At 53.4% G+C, this 19,385-nt stretch overlaps 8 protein-coding genes across 8 annotated transcripts; 5 read left to right on the top strand and 3 right to left on the bottom strand.

The window, feature by feature from the left end:
- Nucleotides 1-3,785: 3,785 nt before the first annotated feature.
- On the bottom strand, nucleotides 3,786-4,313 carry CABS01_10555 (uncharacterized protein; the record flags this gene model as incomplete). Its single annotated transcript, XM_060543910.1, has 3 exons — nucleotides 3,786-3,812; nucleotides 3,919-4,093; nucleotides 4,225-4,313. 3 exons carry the CDS (start codon nucleotides 4,311-4,313, stop codon nucleotides 3,786-3,788), a joined length of 291 nt encoding a protein of 96 aa, XP_060399112.1.
- A 120-nt stretch (nucleotides 4,314-4,433) lies between these two features.
- CABS01_10554 (assembly factor cbp-4) lies at nucleotides 4,434-4,920 on the top strand (the record flags this gene model as incomplete). The annotated part of the gene is made up of 3 exons (XM_060543909.1): nucleotides 4,434-4,486; nucleotides 4,543-4,727; nucleotides 4,784-4,920. 3 exons carry the CDS (start codon nucleotides 4,434-4,436, stop codon nucleotides 4,918-4,920), a joined length of 375 nt encoding a protein of 124 aa, XP_060399111.1.
- Nucleotides 4,921-5,763: 843 nt separating this feature from the next.
- CABS01_10553 (nascent polypeptide-associated complex subunit beta) lies at nucleotides 5,764-6,649 on the top strand (the record flags this gene model as incomplete). The annotated part of the gene is made up of 3 exons (XM_060543908.1): nucleotides 5,764-5,819; nucleotides 6,091-6,263; nucleotides 6,420-6,649. The coding sequence occupies 3 exons, from the start codon at nucleotides 5,764-5,766 to the stop codon at nucleotides 6,647-6,649; spliced, it is 459 nt and encodes a 152-aa protein (XP_060399110.1).
- A 550-nt stretch (nucleotides 6,650-7,199) lies between these two features.
- CABS01_10552 (adenosine-deaminase) lies at nucleotides 7,200-8,772 on the bottom strand (the record flags this gene model as incomplete). The annotated part of the gene is made up of 2 exons (XM_060543907.1): nucleotides 7,200-8,325; nucleotides 8,552-8,772. 2 exons carry the CDS (start codon nucleotides 8,770-8,772, stop codon nucleotides 7,200-7,202), a joined length of 1,347 nt encoding a protein of 448 aa, XP_060399109.1.
- A 617-nt stretch (nucleotides 8,773-9,389) lies between these two features.
- CABS01_10551 (60S ribosomal protein L24) lies at nucleotides 9,390-10,273 on the top strand (the record flags this gene model as incomplete). Its single annotated transcript, XM_060543906.1, has 3 exons — nucleotides 9,390-9,440; nucleotides 9,728-9,871; nucleotides 9,992-10,273. 3 exons carry the CDS (start codon nucleotides 9,390-9,392, stop codon nucleotides 10,271-10,273), a joined length of 477 nt encoding a protein of 158 aa, XP_060399108.1.
- Nucleotides 10,274-11,986: 1,713 nt separating this feature from the next.
- On the bottom strand, nucleotides 11,987-12,906 carry CABS01_10550 (redoxin; the record flags this gene model as incomplete). The annotated part of the gene is made up of 3 exons (XM_060543905.1): nucleotides 11,987-12,163; nucleotides 12,505-12,707; nucleotides 12,783-12,906. 3 exons carry the CDS (start codon nucleotides 12,904-12,906, stop codon nucleotides 11,987-11,989), a joined length of 504 nt encoding a protein of 167 aa, XP_060399107.1.
- A 1,465-nt stretch (nucleotides 12,907-14,371) lies between these two features.
- CABS01_10549 (uncharacterized protein) lies at nucleotides 14,372-14,966 on the top strand (the record flags this gene model as incomplete). The annotated part of the gene is made up of 3 exons (XM_060543904.1): nucleotides 14,372-14,469; nucleotides 14,519-14,684; nucleotides 14,760-14,966. 3 exons carry the CDS (start codon nucleotides 14,372-14,374, stop codon nucleotides 14,964-14,966), a joined length of 471 nt encoding a protein of 156 aa, XP_060399106.1.
- Nucleotides 14,967-18,629: 3,663 nt separating this feature from the next.
- On the top strand, nucleotides 18,630-19,010 carry CABS01_10548 (uncharacterized protein; the record flags this gene model as incomplete). Its single annotated transcript, XM_060543903.1, has 1 exon — nucleotides 18,630-19,010. One exon carries the CDS (start codon nucleotides 18,630-18,632, stop codon nucleotides 19,008-19,010), a length of 381 nt encoding a protein of 126 aa, XP_060399105.1.
- Between the last annotated feature and the right edge of the window lie 375 nt (nucleotides 19,011-19,385).

Raw genomic sequence — 19,385 nt, 5'->3', positions numbered from 1 at the left:
AAGGGAAAAGGAGAGAATAAGAAATGAAGTAGAGCCGCGCGTTGGGCAATGCCGGGTAGTAGGTTCAATAGAGCAGCCGTTAAGGGGAGATCGCAGGTGTTTCCAGAACACGGCGTCTATTGGTGGCAGTTGACGGAGGGCAGCAGTGGGGATGCAAATAGAAGTTGATGTTGGAGGGGTGGATGAGGTTGGGCCGAGCTCTCTCTTGTGTGGGCAGTTTGTGTATTATTATGGCCGTGCCGTTCAAGGTTGAGCAACTCAGGTTGCTTAAGGAGAGGGAGTTGAGTGGGAGGAGGGTACGGATATTCGTAAAGGGTAGGGTAAGAGATAGAGAGCGAGGAAGAGGTCTAGCTCATGCACGCGTCCACAAGTCCACACACCGAAGGAACGACGTGTGTGCGGTGCGGTAGGTATTCGTACGGGTGTGTGGATTGGGACTGGGACACGGGAGGGAATTTGCTGGTGGAAGAGAAGAAGAGCAAAGCACCTCAGGAGACGCTGTCGGATGCGGTGCAACGCGCAGATGAATTAAGACAAGACGGAAGACTGGGGGAAGAAGGATTTTGACTGGACTGGGCGGGATGCGTGGACGGGATTGGGTTGTTGGACGAGCGCCCGGGGGGAACGGGTACCTCGATTCGCGCATGTAAGGCACGGGGCGAAAAGGTACCTTTCCTTTTCGCAGAGAGATGGATTGTGGAGGGTGGAAAGCATTGGAGCATCGGGGAGGTGGTGTCTCGCTTTCCCAGGGTCCCCGGTTACGGGGCGTTCCTGCGGCGGTTGTCATGGAAGGCAAGTGCTCCCATGGCCATGTACCCTTTGTACCTTTCTTCTACCTCTCGTTCGCACCACCTCACATCACAATCAAGTCCGTGGAATACAACTGCGTGGTGTCTACCTGCCTACATTACTTGAACTCGTTAATTGAGTTGGATTAGGTATCTTAGCAGCGTTGGCAACATACACACTAAGATACGGCAATTCAGGACTGCTGTCTGCGTCTTGTTTGTTGCAGAAAAAGGAACAAATTAAGGTCCCTGAGCAACAGCGACAAAATGACGACAGCGTGTTTGAGAAGGCGCCTGTCGGGGCCGTGTCCTTCCGTCTGTCCATGTCGCTCCTGCTTCCCTATCATACCTTTCTCCAAGGTACCTGATCTCACATTAAGGTAGGTACCGAACAAGTCATGATATGCCACCCGGACGTGCTCTGTAATCGATATCCCCGGTATCAACGCGTTGCTCAAAGTCTGTAGATGATAGAAGCGACAGCTATCGAACGGCGTCGATGATTGTCGTTTTCTGTCATCACTGTCCTCATGGTCACAAGGATCCGTACCTTTTGGCCTGTCAAGATGGTTTCAATACCAGAGACGAAGCTCATCCACTCAATACGACGCTACTTCGGTACTTGCGCTACTAAGGCAAGTAATAAAGTACCTCACTAAGGCAAGGTACGGAAGCAGCGTTCGCACTGCCGCTGCTAGCTTAAGGTTACTCTTACGGAGAACTTTGAGTGACTTTGCAGAGGGGGGAAGGGGCTACAGCCTATCAGTACTGTACTGTATGTACATCAGAACTTCAGGCGCATTGAATGAAGCGGGATCCAACAGAAGCACCGCCTTCAATTTGCGCCAGCCTGCTCGTTACATTTACAACAACATTAATCTTTTCATCTGGGTCTTATACTCTTATTTCTCTGGGGCCTCCCGTGACCCGCCCATCAGCTTACAGACCGGATAGATTACATAGGTACTGCACCTTGAGAGAGAGGATATCCCGGATCAGTTGGGCAACCATGCCTGAACCGCCGCCGGCCCCACGACAATTTGCATATCTCTCGCTTTTCTACCCTCTCGCCCTCAGCGAAGTATACCATTACCCTGGACAGCCGCAGCACGAAGCCCTCACAGGAAAGGTTCATCCGAGCGCTGCAACGAGGGTCTTCCCAGCATCGGGGCGTGGAACTGAGGTCATGGCCACGGTAAGGTACCGCACCTCACTGGCATGACTGGGCCCATTCGTAGGTACCTACCGTTAGGTACTCCGAGTGGATGGGTCCATTGACTCCATGCTTCCCAGCCTTTGCATTCCACAACCCATTTCCCCTCCACACTCATTCATTCGCTTTGCGAATAGAAAAGAAAAAGACGTCAGTCCAGCAACCATCAATGGAATGTCACAGTTGTCTTCAACGAATGATTTGCGACTACCATGCCGTTTCCGTCTTCGTCGTCACGAAGCAGATAGAATCAGAGACATTCCAACCTCAATTAGGTGCCTCTATAGCAACACCCCCAAAAAGCTTCATCTGACAACCTCTTCCTTTTTGATCTTTCCAGTACGGAAACCTATCCTATCAGCCACCGCAAGCGATGCAATCTTGTGCCCTAAGAAAAACGACGCTGATCAGGCATGTCGCCTGCTCTCACTTGACTGCCTGACCCGGGTCGCACAATGTGCCTTATTAAGAAGCAGGGATCAATCACAAACCCCCTAAGACCCGTTGAATGAGCATTGCTGCAATGCATTCTGGCTCCGCGTCTCTCTCTCTCTTGAGGTACACACGACAAGAGCGCTGTATCAGAAACTCCCCAGTGGCAAACCTCATTGGCCTGACGCCCCTTTTGAGTCTGCTGTTCCCATGGAGTCTGCCTTATGGGGATCCAGTATTATCACCCTTCTGCAGTCAGCCGTGAGCATCAGGGGCCCGGCTGTTACTCGGCTCCTGCTCACCTCTTCTCAAAACACGAAGAAATTTATCAGGAGAGTAGGAGAAGAACCCTATCCCCAAGTATCCAGAACCGAAAAAGCAAGGGTGCGGAAACAGTCCAGGCTCCTGTCCTGTTGAACCCCGTTTTCCGGTGTGTCTGGTGTTCTGGTGCACCGACAGGACCCTCAGCGAGACGAGGGGCAATTAGGTTCGTAAAGTCTCTGTGCGCCGAGCCTGTCCGCGACATTTCGTCTCATCTCTCTTGCTTCCCGTCGACTCCCGTCCTGTTGCCCGGAGCGCGGGTGCTGGTATACCGTACTGAACTGGTGCCGGTGAACGGTTGTGGGATTCAATGACAGCATTGCCTGTTTATGCAACCACCCCGAGGCAGCGCAGCTAGTCCCTACTTTTCGTTGCGGCATTCCTTCTTACTTGGGAATGCATCATCTAGCGGGGAAATCACTTAGCAAGAACTCAAGAGCAATGACCGGATGACCTGGTGACGAAGTCTCTACAGTCTTGCTATTCGTCGACAGTATATCAGCCTCTCTGATCACGCTCGGGAGGCCTCTACCCTATCGTATTGCTTTACGACGTTCGCCTTCGTCGCCTCCACTTCTCGACCACATCTAGTGTGGAAACGACCAAGGTCGAATAGGAAGGCCGTTCGGCCCGGTCAACGTACGGCCAAGCGGCCAAGCATGCGGTGAGGTGGGTTAGGCATTTCGTCAGCTTCCGTCCCGTTCGGAGTAGAGCGTTTTCTTTCCCGTCTCGAAGGAAGGGCTGAGCGGCCAAGACCGGCGTTTCCATGTGAGGTGGGGTTGATGGCTTGAATCCTCAACGGTCAAATCACGATGCATAGGAAGCCCTCAGAGGCGTGGAAGACACTATGCCCCTGGAGGCGGAGACCTTTTGATGCCTTTTCGCCACAACGACAGAGAGTAGACAAATCGTGACTGACATCGAAGGGCGGCTGCGCCGTCGTCGCCAGTTACTACTGAAGGCTTGGCCGGCACATGGGCTTCTGATGCACCGTAGGTGGCCTCCCTTTCTGGGGGATATCCCGCCGTAACTCACGAGGGTCGGTGCTCGATTTCGTCCTGTCATTGGGGAGGGGAGCACGGGAAGCGTTTTCTTGCGTTCCTGCATGTCGATCTGGAGCGTTGCTTGTCTCCAAATGGGTTGTGGCATCATCCAACCACAAACGTTTTGTTCGATGTTGGTGACAGTGAGCACAGCCCCCTCGGACATGTGGTCTTCCGCCTGCGCCACGAGGTTGCAGAGATGTGCTGGGAAGATGAGAACTGGTCTGTGGGTTTGGACGATCATGGGAAGTTGATGGTGTAGGGCGCCACACTTTCGAACGGACTTGAGCCCGAGTCTTGTTCGCATTGGTGCGTGAACTTTCAGTCTAAGAATATGCGGATGAAAGCTGATGTCCCACGGGAAGCAGTAGCCACACCATCTCAAGAGAGCGCATGGACCACCGTAAGTCATCGAGTCCAAGCTTACCTAAGGGTGCACGAGATGGCAGCTTCCGACCGCCTTCCAAATTGGGTCTCTGCTGGGAGATCTCCAATCAAGCGCGTCAGGTTCGTCATCGATTGTGAGAGGGCTGCCTCTGTGTCGCAAAGCCCCAAACTCAAGCCTCCATTGCCAGAGCTTCGCCAAATCGTCACAGCCCACCTGCTATCGCACCGCATCGCACAAACTCAATCACCATGGCGACAAAGAAGGCTACGAATTGGAAGTTGTGGGGAAAGATGCTGCTTGGGTACGTTGAGACTCTTCAAGGTCTGCAGGGAATGACGAACTGACAGATGGGCACAGTGGTGGAATCTTTTGCGTGGGCGGCCCGGCCTTCACCATGTGGGTGTCGCCGACGGAAGAGGAGCTCTTCAAGAGATACAACCCCGAGCTACAGGCCAGGAGTCTTGCGAACCGCGAAAAGACGCAGGAGGAGTTTGACCAGTTTGTTACGAAGCTGAAGGAATACTCCAAGTCGAACAAGCCGAGTACGCCAGTCATATCGTGGAATTATGGTTCAGCATAGAGCTAACACAGTCAACAGTCTGGACGGTGCGAGACGAAGATATTGAGAGACAAAAGCAGGCACGCGTGAATGAACAGAGGAGGAGAGAGGCAGATCTCAAGGCACAGCAAGCGGCGATGCGCAAGGAGTCGGGAATGTCGGATGACTTGGACTGATATCCCGCCGCTCTGCGACGGACTGTACTATATCAACGTGGTCTCGGAGGGTCTGGGATTATGCCATGTTTGGCTGTATAACAACGAAAGATACCATGCTGAACTCTGAGGGTTGCTTTCAGGCGTTTGAGGGCTCAAAGATATTTGGATGAAATTGACAGACTACGCGGCAGTAGTGTTGCGTTCTTGGCATGGCCGGATTGATATCGGCCTATTGATGGAGATATGATAGCATGCATCGTGCCAGGAGACATTGATTGTCAGTGACGCAGAGAATTAACCTCGTTCAACACCGCTCGAGAAGGCAGGCCGAAAAGCTCGTCACTCAGCTGGCCCCACCTCATTCGGTGAACTTTCGGTGAGGTCCAGAAAAGGAACGTACCTCGGCACAATACTATTTCCGCAAGCGAAGGGAATTCTTGGCACGCACAAAACCTCCTTCATTGCATCACCCTCATCATGCAAAGTTGACAGAGCCGGCTTCAGCCTTGTGGTAGATAATTCAACGTGTGACAAACAATAGACGAATCATGGTGAGTAGTTTGCCCACCTCAGTGAAATTTACTTCCCTCGGGCGCTGCACACACGGGTCGGGAAGGGAAAGGAAAGAGGGCGGGGTGGGAATATGCGTGTGGTCGTAGCTCCCGTCCTCGCCTGAGGGGGGTCGGCCGGCCGCTGCCCGCCCGGGTTTTTCCCACCTCCATACCACACATTTTTGCTAATTGCCCTGAGGACGACCGCACAGCACCAGCTTGCTTCCCTTTCCCCCACCCGCAAAACCACCACGCCAAACCGTCCCTCTCCCTCCCCAAACTCGTCAATTTTCGAGCCAATCTGCCCACCATGTCGGACGTCCAGGAACGCCTCAAGAAGCTCGGCGCCTCCGCGCGTATCGGTATGTCTGCGTCAATGTCTTTTGTCTCTATGCTGTCGTAATGCTGTCGGTTTTGAAATTGGTAGCTAATATACGCGATGCGCAGGGTATGTGTGAACCTCCGAAAATTGACCCCTCATTTTTTCCCTACACCCTTTCCCTCACCGAGAACACCGCGAAATATCCAGAAAAAAAGACAAAATTGCCTACAAACACAACTCTCGAACCCGCTCATTCGCGGAATGTTTACAAGGAGGAAATGATGACTAACGTATCGATGCTTCGCCCGACGATAGCGGCAAGGGCACTCCCCGCCGCAAGATGAAGCGTGCGCCCGCGCGCTCCGCCGCCGACGACAAGAAGCTCCAGGCTGCCCTGAAGAAGCTCAACGTCCAGCCCATCCAGGCCATTGAGGAGGTCAACATGTTCAAGTCTGACGGCAACGTCATCCACTTTGCTGCTCCCAAGGGTAAATGACCACCAAGCTATCACCATCACACCGTTCACGTCCTCTTTTCCCATGCACCTCTGTTCCTCCACCAGAGGATAGCTCTTCTACCCCCCCATTCCTCTCTCATCGCACGAAGAAGTACCTAGACGTATACTAAAGATGAAACTCTTCCAGTCCACGCTGCCGTCCCCGCCAACACCTTCGCCATCTACGGCAACGGTGAGGACAAGGAGCTCACCGAGCTCGTCCCCGGCATCCTCAACCAGCTCGGCCCCGACTCCCTCGCCTCGCTCCGCAAGCTCGCCGAGAGCTACCAGAACATGCAGAAGGAGGGCAAGGACGGTGAGGAGGACGACATTCCCGACCTGGTCGAGGGTGAGAACTTTGAGAGCAAGGTCGAGTAAGCGGCGAAATACTTCACAACAGAGGATGAAAGATTTGCCGAAAAAAGATCAATAAATGAAAAAAAGCTCCCAAACCAAACGGTGCCACCCCTCTGCGACTACCTTTATACTTTTTGTCATGGGAGTTCGAGGGAGAAGAGAGATACTTTTTTTGATCGAAACCGTCCTTGGGTTCCGTGGATTGCCTATCATCTATGAACGAGCGTGTGGGTTTTAAGGAATGGGAAAAATTAACGAGATACAAACTTGACTTCCAACGCAAAAATCGATCGATACGAATACGCTCCCAATTTGTTTCCCGGCGGTTGAAATTGTGTGCGTCGTTGTCGATGTGAGACGGCGAGAGGAAGTCAGGCTCCTGGGAGACGCCGAAGACTCACCGTTCATGTCCAGACTGCGCAGTATTGTGGTCTCGACAAGGTCAACAATCTAGACTCACAGCGTGATGAGATGGTGAGTCGATGAAGATGCTAAGAGTGATACAAAATGATTTTCCAATTGCGCCGCACTCGTGTCTTTTAGCATCCATACCACCGTGACGAATTCCATCCTACAACCTCGCAAACTCCTCATCCCCAACATTGACAACCCACCCCGCCAACGCAACCCTCCTCGCAGCCTCCTTGACCTCCCTCCGATGAACAAGCATCTCCCCGCCCTTGACCTTGCCATACGCATCAACATCCAACGCCCGCCGCAGCAACCCCCCAACCTCATCGTCGTCACCACCTTCCGTGGCCACCCGCTCCGCCACCGCCGCCGCGAGCTCCCACATCCTCCGCCTGGAAACCAAGCTCGCGCCCCGGACATCAAATGCCTTCCGCCCCTGCAGCACGCCGCCCATCGTCCCCTCATCAACACCACCACCGCGTGTCCAGGCAGCAGCGAGGTTACTCGCCGCAATCTTATCCGCCCCAGCCCTCCTCCTAACCATCCGTTTCGAGAACTCAAATTCTCTAGACGTGGTCCGCACCTCGAACGGCGAGAACCGGTATCCACCCTTCCAACGCGCCGCTTCATCCACTACGGCCTTCATCCGTCCGCTTGCCGAGAAGGCGCGCTCGCAGCCTGTAGCGGAGTACTCTGATTCCGGGAGGATAACGGACGAGACGTAGGCGTTGCCTGGGTGGATCAGCAGGGATGCCAGCGAGGCGAGGAGGGAGTTGCACTGTTTGAGCGCGAGCTTGTCGGAGCAGGATTTCGAGGTGGTCGGCGGCGCGTCGCCGCGGGCTGGTTTGCGGCGGACGATGCCTAGGTGGGAGAAGTAGGCTCTTCCTGGGAGGGGGGTTGTGTCTGTTGTTGTCTGGGGAGGTGGCGTAGTAGTCGTGCCGGATGGAGAGGCTGAGGACGGAGGCAGTTCCCAGGGTGAAGCATCTTCTTGGGCGGCCATGGTGAGTTCCATGCTTGCATCGCCGCAGGGGGCTTCGGAGCAGTACATGTGTAGGGTGACGTCGTCTCTGATTGCGAAGGGTTGGGGTGAGGAGGGGGAGATGGCGGAGGGTGGGCGTCTTGTAATGATATCTGAGGTTGGCGAGCTGCCCTGCGAGTGGGTGTCGCATTCGTCCAGGAGATAGCGGTTGAAGGCGCGGATGGCGAGGACTTCGGCATGCCAGTCGTGGAGGGCGTTTCCTTTTGCCAGGGGGAGTTTGCTGGCTGGGAGACACTTCATGCCCGTTCTGTGGTAGGTGTTAGTCAAGTGGTCATTGATGACATTTATGAGATCATGATGTCTGATATTGCTACGTATCGTGGAAGCTACGAGGAGTATTGTCCATATAGAACATCGTGAACTAAGAAAGATGAGATCCAGAGTCTGAAGTATGATGTGCCACATGAATCAACTACAAGTTGTACGACCCGAGATCATCCACACGATAACATACACATGGCCATCTTACTTACGCGAGTGAGAGACAAGTTAAGACGCCATCTTTTTCGGCAACAATGCCGCTCAGGGGAACCCATTCATGTAGGCCATTGTCTCTGACCTGGGGCCTGCGTTTTGTAGGTAGCTTCTTGAACCGCCCTAGGACAACATCTGCGATCTCATCGGGGTCGGCTGGCATTTTCAGCGGCCGTGATGTTCTCATAAGCGGTTTCGTCACCTTAAGCCAACTTTTCATCACCGGTATCCGTTCGAGATTTTCTCTCAAGCAAGAACCTGTGTCGTTGGTGCACATCTCGACTTGAAGTTGAGAGTGGGGCTTCTGGACCAGGCAAGCCACAAATCCACTGCACTCTACTTAATATGTGGCGCAGTCCGAGTCGACCACCTCAATATCGGTAATGGCTATCTCCACGTGACGCATGCACCACCAAGCAGACCCACTCTTTCGTCCCGTCCGCGTAGGGTTGACGCCCACTAGGCTATTCTACCCTCCCACGACGAATTTCCGAACCAGAGTCGAAAATTGTAGAATCTCGCGAAGAGTGCCAGCCTGGTCTTACCCTCCCCTTCCCGAACCCTTTGACCTCATCGACAAGTCAGCCAACGTTCGCATTCAATACCGCCAATGTACGTTCAATAGATTCCCCCCTCGTCCGGTCGACCCTCGATTTTTTTCCTTCCGACTGCTGGCCTAGCGATTACTCAACAAAACCGCAACGTCACCATTTCCGCAAGACAGCCGCTTTCCACGAACAACTTCGCTGGGCCAGACGAGGAGAAGGAATTGAGGGTCGATTACAGGAGGATCTTCCGAAAATTTACGAGGAATTGTTTTCTGACTGATTATTCAAGATGCGCACGTACGACGACACGTTCTCCGGACAGAGAATCTACCCTGGAAAGGTACGATGATGACAACGCCACCCATCCTTCCCTATATCTCCGATATCATCTTTCCCCCCAGTCGATCGAAGGAACCTGTTGAAAGCATGGCTGGGCAGTCAGGGAGCTCAACCCCAGATGGAAGAGATGGGACATGAGGGGCAACGACTTGGATGAACGAGCAAGCCATGGGGCGACGATTGATCGACGGGGAAAGGAAAGATGATTGCAAGGAGACGACTTCACGGAGGAGGCAAAGACATGACACTCTCCATGGGAACAAGACGCTGACGAGACTCTGACTACAGGGTAAGCTCTACGTCCGCGGTGACTCCAAGATCTTCCGTTTCCAGAACGGAAAGTCCGAGTCCCTCTTCCTCCAGCGCAAGAACCCCCGCCGCATTGCCTGGACCGTCCTGTACCGTCGCCAGCACCGCAAGGGTATCTCTGAGGTGAGTGCCAAACCGTCGCGACGCTGCCGCATGGTCACGTTCGAGATGTAATATCTCGAACCCCTTCACGCGTCGCGAACCTCGACCTTGGAGAAAACACATGACTGACCCCCACAACAGGAGGTCGCCAAGAAGCGCACCCGCCGCACCGTCAAGGCCCAGCGTGCCATCGTCGGTGCCTCCCTCGATGTGATCAAGGAGAAGCGCTCCATGCGCCCCGAGGCCCGCTCCGCCGCCCGCGCCGCCGCCATCAAGGAGTCCAAGGACAAGAAGAACGCCGACGCCGCCGCCAAGAAGGCCGAGAAGGCCAAGACCGCCGCCGCCGGTGGCAAGAAGGGCCCCATCGCCTCCAAGCAGGGCTCCAAGGGCGCCGCCCCCAAGGTCCAGGCCCGTACCCGTTAAACAGCTTTTTTTTTTCTAGTCTCTCGTTGAGGATTGGGGAAAAGAATTTGGGTTTGCGTGATGGGTTTTTCTTCTCTTGACATGATGAAATAAAAAAAGAGTAAAAACATTTCTCTGTCGAGACGGCGTGAGGCTGGTGTGACATGCGGGAAGCAAAGAACAGAAACGGCCACCGACCAATCCCGGCCGAGGGTTAGGATTTTTTTCTTTCAACCCTCCGGCTGGTGAGGGGGGAGACCGTTTTTAGAGAAGGAACGAACGCTTCTGACAACAAACGAATTGGTGAAAGGCACAATACGACCAGGTTCAAAAAAAAACTTGATTGGAGTCGAGGGTTCATTGTGCTTTGAAACGGGGACTTTTGGGGTTCTATAACTACACAATCTCACGGGTAGCACGGAATTTGCATGGAATTGTCCCAACGGGGGATTCTTACCAACGTTTTTGATCCTCGAATCCCGTACTTTGGTGACTAGTCTTTTTGTGTTTTGTACCATTTCAATGGTGACGTGATTCTTGGAGGTTGACATGCGAGGGAGACAGTCGCCGAGATCTTGGAGGCGGATGTACTGCAATAGATCCCGGGACTCATCCACGAGCTCAACCCTTCCCGTTCCCTTTCCTGCGTCGTTCCCAGAGCGAAGCTACGAGCCGAAGAAGCATCAAACAAAATGCGCTTCGTAGTGGCTGTCACATCATGTATTCCCCTCAACGGAAGTAGAGGGACAGTAGAACTCCTTTGATCCCCCGGCTTCCCGCGCTCGGAATGAGGACTGAAGCTTACTCCACACGATCAACGTTTACAAAGCTCAAAATCCCTTCTCCCATCTTACAGTGACATGCGGGGGAGAGGGTATTTTCAGAATTTGCCGTGCCATCACCAGAACTCGCCCTGCTCGATAAACCGTTTCACACGAAAGGCCGTGAAGAAAACAGCAAATGAGGCGGGAAAAGAAACCACATCTCTCATTGTACAAGACGGCCATCGACAGACATCCATACCCTCGTCCTCACTCTAGCACATCAAGCCCGCTGGTTAAACTCCAAGTAAACATCATACTCTAGCCTTTCTCTCCAAGAACATATCAAACACACACCTCTGGACATCCATCATCTTTTCGGGTCACGACACCCCAAGTTTATCCGCATCATGCCTACTATGGAAACGAGCCGCACATATAACATACATCTGCGTAATAGAGCTTACCCGGTGCAAGTATCCATCAACACCATGACCTGCGTCGGGGGAAAGACAACCATCCCCTCCTCCTGTGGTTCCTCCCCCCCCCCCCGTCCGTCTCTCTTCGCGGCAATATCGCATCTCCGAGCCCCGCTACCGAGACGAAGTCCGTCTGCTCTACTAGCTCTACCGAAGCATCTAACAGCTCACGTTCCAGTCATCAGATCAAGTATTTCAGGCTAGGCAGAAACATGGCCAGGTCTCATGAACCATTCAGTTTTTGTCTCTATTCTATAAGCGGAAGAAAGTGGTTTCGTGATCCGAAAACCGCCCCAATCTTCGTCTAACGAAAGTTCAAAAATTCTAATATGAGCTTTTGTTCTAAACGCGCGTCGGAAAAAGGTTTCCCTTTCTTTCCCCTCTTTCGTCTATAAAAGAGACCATGTCTTGGGCATTTCTCATCGTGTTAAAAAAAAGGAACCCGCCCAACGCAAAAATCATTAAATCTTCAAGTGGCACAAGGTACCAACTCTTTACAGAGCCTTGAGAACGGGCTCGGCGCCAGAGACCTCGAGACCCTGGAGCTCAGTCTCCTTCTCGGCGTAGACGACCTTGCCGTGGTCGATGACGATGGCGTAGCGGGCGGTGCGCTCGCCGTGGTTCCAGCCGATGGAGGTGGAGAAGGCGGCGTTGGCGTCGGAGGCGAAGACCTGGGAAAGCCGGGTTAGTTCATCAACGCTTGTGACGGTGGCTGGGATATCGCGCGATGAAAGGTGAGAGAAGACACGAATGCAACGTCGCGGGTGAGGCGATTTGAGCGTATCGTGGTATCATGTTGAGACTCTTTTCCCACCCGCTTGAGGAGGGGCAGAGTGGGGGTGGGGGGCGGGCGGCGTTTATCGGAGTCGGTGAAGGGGTGAACTCCACGGAAAGAGGGGGAGGGGTAAAACAACACAACGCAACAGCACAGCACAGCTAGAGCTAGCTGAAGAAAACAAGTCGAAAAAAAAAGTGCAACAGAAACAGCAAGACAGAAACGGGCAAAACTCACAATGAAGTCGTCCTTGATGTTGTTGGCCTTGCCCCAGCCGGACATGACAAAGGGGTCGTTGTAGGCGAGGAAGATGACCTGGTCGACGCCCTTGGCCTTGAGCTCGTCCTTGTGCTCAATGTAGCCGGGCAGGTGGGAGGCGGAGCAGGTGGGAGTGAAGGCACCGGGGATGGAGACGATGACGACCTTCTTGTCCTTGAACTCTGTTGGGAGACGGGAGGAATTAGCCACGAATGTCTTTCTTTTTTCGTGATGCTTCAATTGATAGAGAGACTTACCCTTGGCGGTGTCGTACTTGATGGGGATACCGCAGACCTTGAAGTCGGCAGTCTCCTCCTGGTGGGGGATGTACTGGAAGGCAACGCCCTCGGGGAACTGCTCGCCGACCTTGAGACCAGACATTTTGATGATTTGGTGTGGGTTGGTTGAGGAAATTGGTGAAGAAAGAAGTGCGTTGGAGATGTGAGAGTGGATTGGTAGTAGAGTGTTTGGTTGAAGAATGGAAGGAAAGGGAAAACAAGATCAGATAAAGGAAAGGAAGGTAGGGCGAATTAGTAGGTGGGCGGGATATCGAGGGATCGCCGAGTCAGGGTCCCAAGCGCAATTCTGCGAGCTTCCAGGAAAGTGGAGCTCGTGATGATTTGTATTTGAGATACGGATACTACGCTCCTTAGCCGCGGGGCGGCCACTCCTTCCTGAGACCACCGCCGACCATCTCAGGCACAGGCACGACAGGTAGTCTTTTTGTGACGAATACGGGCATACAAGTGGGCAAAAAAGTGCGGACCACGGGGACCTACCGTTGCACTAACAAGAGGCACTCGACGGTTTGATTTGTCTCGGAACTCTGGAGAGTTGTCTTTCTTGTTTGCCCGCTTTCGCGTTTGGAAGCCATGATGCAAAGTATCTTTTTTTCCCTTGCTCAAGGTACAAGGTAAGATACTAAGTAAGGTAGATAACAGCAGCATTCAAAGTGACAACAGACAGAATATCCGTATGGGGGAGGTACGAATAGATGACATGTACCTTGAACTCTGATAACACCAGCGAAATGCGCACCTTTTCGGCCCACAGAGTGACATGACGCAAGACCGGGAATTTATGCCGCGTCCGTTTGGGCTCCGATCCCCGGCCTCTCTCCCCCGGTGGGGGGAGGCGAACAAGGGCCCCTCTCGGCCGTCCGAGCATCCAGCCTGTCGGCCTTCTACCAACGTCCTTCGGAGTTACTGTGCCAAGACGTTGTGACTCTGGGGGCCTTTTTGTCATCATGGCGAGGTCCGGGTACTCCAGACCCGGGCGGCGTGACATTTCTGGATGTTGGTGGTCATTGGCGTGCAGATGGTACAAAATCGGCCAGCATGTGCTTGTCTGGAATTGCCTGACTTTGATCGTCTGAAGAACCAGCTGCCTGTACTCAGTAAAGTCAATCCTGCGGTACCTGGTTCACACAACGACAGACCGCAACTGCAGTCAGCGCGGCTCTGTGTGATGAGGCAGAAGTTGCGCCGGCGTCGGCCGTTGCTTGTTGCTGTAGCGCTCACTCCGCAAGCCATCCGAAGTTTGAAGGGTTTATCATGCACGAGCTAGATTGGAATTTCTCAGCTAAAGCTGAAAAGTTGTAAAACAAAATTTTTGCGCCTCATCTGACGTCGTTTCGTAAGAGCAGAACCCGCGGTGTTTGCCAAGGGCGCTGGTGACAGCTGACAAAGGCCGAACCCCCGGCAGCCCGTGTCTGTGATTGGTTGAATCGTCCGGTGCTTGTGTCTTCTTCCAGCATAATTGACATGTTCAAAACTGCTGTCTTTGCCATGGCGATAGCTCCATGACTTTAGGCATCATCACTTGGAAAGATCGCATTGCTTGAATCATGACCAGCCAAGACGAAGCCAGACCGCCGTTCCCGCCCTTCACCGAGGAAACCGCGAGGATCAAGGTGAAGGCGGCCCAGGATGGATGGAACTCCAAGTCCGTGCCCCTCAGCAACCGAAGCAGACGCCCACTGACATCGCCGCAGAAACCCCGCAAAAGTGAAGATGGCTTACACGCCCGACTCCATCTGGCGCAACAGAGACACTTTTCTCCAGGGTCGAGATGAGATTGAGCAATGGCTCACCAAGAAGTGGGAGAAGGAGAATGGCTACCGACTGCGCAAGGAGTTGTTCGCCTTCACCGAGAACAAGGTAAGCCCCCCGGAGTCACCGTTGACCCGGCAGCTGTGGCTGCGCTTATGAGAGATCACTGACCATTGGAACAAGATTGCCGTCCAATTCTGGTATGAGTGGCATGATGAGTCGGGACAATGGTGGCGGACGTATGGTCTCGAGGATTGGACCTTTGCTGAGAACGGGCTTATGCGCAAGAGACAGATGAGCGGGAACGATGTCAAAATTGAAGACACAGAGAGGTGGTTCCGGGATGGCGTTGATGTGAATACCGTTGATATCTCGGAGAGGCACTGGTAAAATCTGTCCTCTGTGCCAAGACATTGTCAGAACTGCAAAGATCCGAATCCTTCCCATAGACTAGGTAGTAGGGCACGACTTCCAATGATTCGTAGTATGGCTCGTGTTCCTGGCGGCAGGGGTTTTGTCTCGAAGTAATGAGTCCAGAATCCTCTCGACTGACACCTGTGCGTCTGTTGGATAAATTGATCTAGTGTAAAATCACTGTCGAAGATGCGCCGCCATGTCTTGAGATTTGGGGAAATGTTATCAATCAGATGAGGAACGAGACAGGCACATATCTTGTCAAGACATTCCATAGAAGGCCAATGTTCGAAATACCAAAAACAGGCGTAAATATGACTAGCAAGCCGCCCACGAGGAATTCGCGAGTTCTCCACGAGGCGGGAAGTGTGAGTGACTGCCCCCTCTGATCCTGGGAGCCAAGCACCTACACACCTAGGTCAAGATCCTTAGGCCAGCACATGGGCGGCACGCTCCTGACTCTCATGGAACACATCTTGCCAGCGAAGATAGGAAGGCGAGTTGTGCCATGGTCCACCCACGCTAGAGAATTTTCTTGGTTTCGAGTAGAAAGACGTAGGGAAGACTTAGCGTCGTGTGGTCCAGGTCGCCAAGCGCATGACAGGAGCTTGACGCCACGATCCAAAGAGGCGGTTGTGGAGACCAGAGAGACGATGCGAGAGCTAGGGGAAGGGAGAGGCCCCTGCGCGAGGACGAGATGATGGCAATTAGCAAAGCATCAACCTCGGCCGACGGTCCGCGTTGTTATATGAGATTGCCCGAATCTGTCATCGTTCCAATCAAGGCTTTTGAGGACAGGTACCAAGAAATGTAGCTTTGCCAGAAGCCAAACAAGAAGAGCAGAGACGACGGGCTGTGACGAAAACCATCAGCTTGCATATGATCACGCCGCGTTCAGAGCAGTCACAGATACACACAATGGTCATTTTGCGGCACGATAGGCGAGCCAATACCTTGTACAGGACGCAGCTGGAAACATGCCCGGCGATCTGTTCCTCTCGGGCCGGAAGCAGCGTCGCAATCGGGTAACGTGTGACGTTTGGCTCGGCACAGGGGTTCTGGCCACTCTTTGGGCCGTCCGTCCCGCTGGAGGGGGGTCGCTTCGAGATGACTGCAATGATTTGCACCAGGGGTATTTTCAGCTTTGTGACCTGAATGGAATGCTATCTTGTCCTCTGCATCGACAGCTGCTGCAGTGCGACAGTGCGAAGGTGAGGTTGGAGTAAGATGTGGTCTTTGCCAATGTGACAGGCGGCCGATTCGCAAAGTAGAGCTACTGAAAGCTGGCTCGATCGGATAGGTGGTTCATCGACGCTACACAGAAAAGGCGCTGCTCGGAAGACGGTTGGCACAAATCTGGGAGGGGGGATGGACGCACAAAGGCTGACCTCGGGGTGATGGTTAGGTACGGCGACCATGTCACCGTGGTCGGCGACACTAGCGAGACCGAATAAGTCGAGGTTCTACTAAGGCTTTTGGTGATTTGGTGCGACAGGCTGGATATGAGGTTTTCTCAGGCTGGCTGGACTTGTCTAACTTGTGGGTGACGGTGGGTGAAAGTGAGGAGCTAGGATAAGGTGGTGGTGGTTGAGTGGTGGTTTGATTGGCCGTTGGTGTAAGCAGGGATACAATTATCGATTAGCGAGAAGACATGATCAGGGCGCCCCTTCAAACTCTTCTTCACATTCTTCGCAGGGATGGTTTGAAGAGGCTAGTCGCCTCGTTACTGCTTCTAGCCTGACCGATCTGGTTCGCTGAGGAGAGCCTTGACACTATGACTAGATACCTGGCATGAGGACCAGGCAGGGGAGTATCAGCATGAGATGATAATGTGGCAAAAAGCAAATGCTGTTTGGGGCTGGTTGAAGGTGGCCGGCCTTGGTGGAGAGTATTCGTGTAAGTAATCTCGTCTGATCTTTGAGTTGTCTGTCGTTGCAGTCGTCTGATGAACTTTGGGAAGAAAAGGAATTCAGGCGGGCATATTACATAATCCGAACGCTCAAACTCTATTGTCCGGGTAAGGTTCCCTGCCTTGCAAATGGAAGTCGTTTCTTGAGAGTCCTGTGGCAGGTGCGAACAAGGTACGAATAGGTACAGAGAGGGGAGGAAACATCGTCAATCGATCTCGGGGAAGGAACGCGCACAGACCGTTGATTCAGGAGACCCTGCCAGTACTTTAGGTACCTTCCGGCCTACCTTACCTACCTCAGTACCTCAGTAGTACAGAGGAATAGGTACCTTCACCACCACCAACCCCTTGCCTCTTTTTTTTCTCCTCCCTTCCACCTGGGCAGCATTTTTGTCTTTCTTTTTCTCATCTTCTTCTTCTCTCTTCCCCCAGTCAGATGGGGATACCTACGTACGGATACTTCTCATCAAGCACGCCAGGCACGCCTCTCTCAGCAATCCCGCGCTTGTGTCGTAGCTCCACCGTCTGTTCACAGCCTGCCCTGCGCCGGATCGATATCTCCTGAACGCCGTTAGGCGACTGGGATACCTAGACCCAAAGTCAAACTCGACTTGGACCACGTTACGTTACCTATTAGCACCTTTTGTGATCCGGCTTGACGGGCTTTGGGGATGGGGACTGATGGACTAGGTACAGTCTCCTCAGTCCGGAAGCCTTCGCCTCATCCGTTGATGAACTCAGCACCATGAAGAACAAAGGGAGTCCTGCCTCGGCCTCTCGGACCCGGAGCTCTTCTCCGTCCATCACTAGACGACGATGGCAAGTCTGAATTCTGGAGGCTTGATGTGGGAGGCGTCGCCTGCTCTCGTCATGGTCCACCTTTTTACGGCCGCCTTTTACGCCTCCGTGCCCCGGGCCCGGTCCCCTGGAGCTTTTAGAGAAACGAGTTCTAAGGATTCGCCCATGTCTCGCTTGACCTCGAACCAACTTCGGATGCTGGCTGTTGTCATGTCAGGTTGTTGCTGCAACAACTTGAGGCGAAATCAGCACTCGACGAACATTTGACGGCTTTCACCAAAGACTTCACTAATCATTGTCACACCGGTCTGAGAACATTCCAGGCCTTTGGGTCTCTTCTCCATGCTCTCCTCTTGCCGATCTCCTGCAATCTCCCATGCAGCAGGTATCCGTACCTTCTACCAGCCAACTCTGCGCTCTACCTACAGGGTCGATTTTCCCCAAGCAGGGAAGACAAGCCCAGCTGTGAACTGTCTCAGCCGAACAGACGCTCCTTACTCGTTCAGGAAAGCCTCGATGCTAGTGCCGGGCCACTCCACCAATCGCCACGATGCTGCAAGAGATCAACAGTGATTTCGCTGTTTCGGGAGCTTCGTCACTTATGGCTTCGAAGCAGGTCTGCAATGGGAGAATGGGCGTTCTTGAGGCGCCCGGTCACTTGGTCACGTCGTTGCACTGCTTTTGGCTCACTCAGTCCTCGTTTGTCTTGTCATCATAGCATAGCAGAGATGTTTGGGCCTTCGCATCGCAAACGCAAACGCAAACGCAAAGCGCTCTGATTCTTCGTATTGTCCAAAACAATGGCCACAACAACGCCAGGCGTGCCAGGTAAGCAAGGGCTCGCTGCGTAAACTTTGAAAACCAACGATGCCGTTGCTAGCGCCATTCTTGCTTCTTCTCCTTCATACCCACATGCATCCACGGCCAGGGCCATGTCTCTCAATGTTCTACTATCTCATGCTGCATACAGAAATTCAGAAATAAAGATACATGCCTACTCCGTACTGCACGGTACATCGCCTCCACCCTCACGCGGGTGCGCTATTCCTTCTGCGTCGGCCTCCATGCCTGCCAAGCGTGCCCTCGATATCAGCATCACCAAGCAAGTCCGAGAAGAAAGCACACCCCTACACACCATGTCGTTCCCACCCATCCGCATTCCGCCAGGAAACAACAAACGTCTGGACGCCTCACCCATCCCAAGTCCCAGTGTCCCACAGGGACCCCGGCTACAGGTCGATTTCGCGCTTTCTGGATTGGCCCAGCTTCAGCCCTCTCCGTCAACGGAAGCCAGTCATGGCCAAATAAAGTAGTCTTTCCGTCGAAATGTGTGTGGGGCTGGCCATCGTCCTGACCCTCCCCAGCAGCCCTCGACTCTCCTCAACTCTCGAGATATCTGGGCACGGGTTCACAGGTACGCCTACGCCTACACCTGCTTTTCTTCTCTCACTGCTATATCAGTCGTCTTGTGCCCTCAACCGTTTCCCCCGTTCCTTCACCTCCCATCTTAGTTGTGTTCTTCGCTACTCCCAACCCCTTCCACCCCTCCCGCAAGGCGAGCACTATTCTTCATTGTGCAGTAGCTTGTAGTTCGTTCCAACCCTACCTTAAGCCCAACACTACTCTCTTTCCCCCAACTTTGTCCGGTCTTACTCGTGGAACGTCATTCCTGGACCTGGATACTACAA

Source organism: Colletotrichum abscissum (genome assembly GCF_030869225.1).
Source record: "Colletotrichum abscissum strain IMI 504890 chromosome Unknown Scaffold_27.1, whole genome shotgun sequence".
NCBI classification, from domain to species: Eukaryota; Fungi; Ascomycota; class Sordariomycetes; order Glomerellales; family Glomerellaceae; genus Colletotrichum; species Colletotrichum abscissum.
The sequence above is the reverse complement of the archived record's forward strand: the minus strand, read 5'-3'. Positions and strand labels throughout refer to the sequence as shown.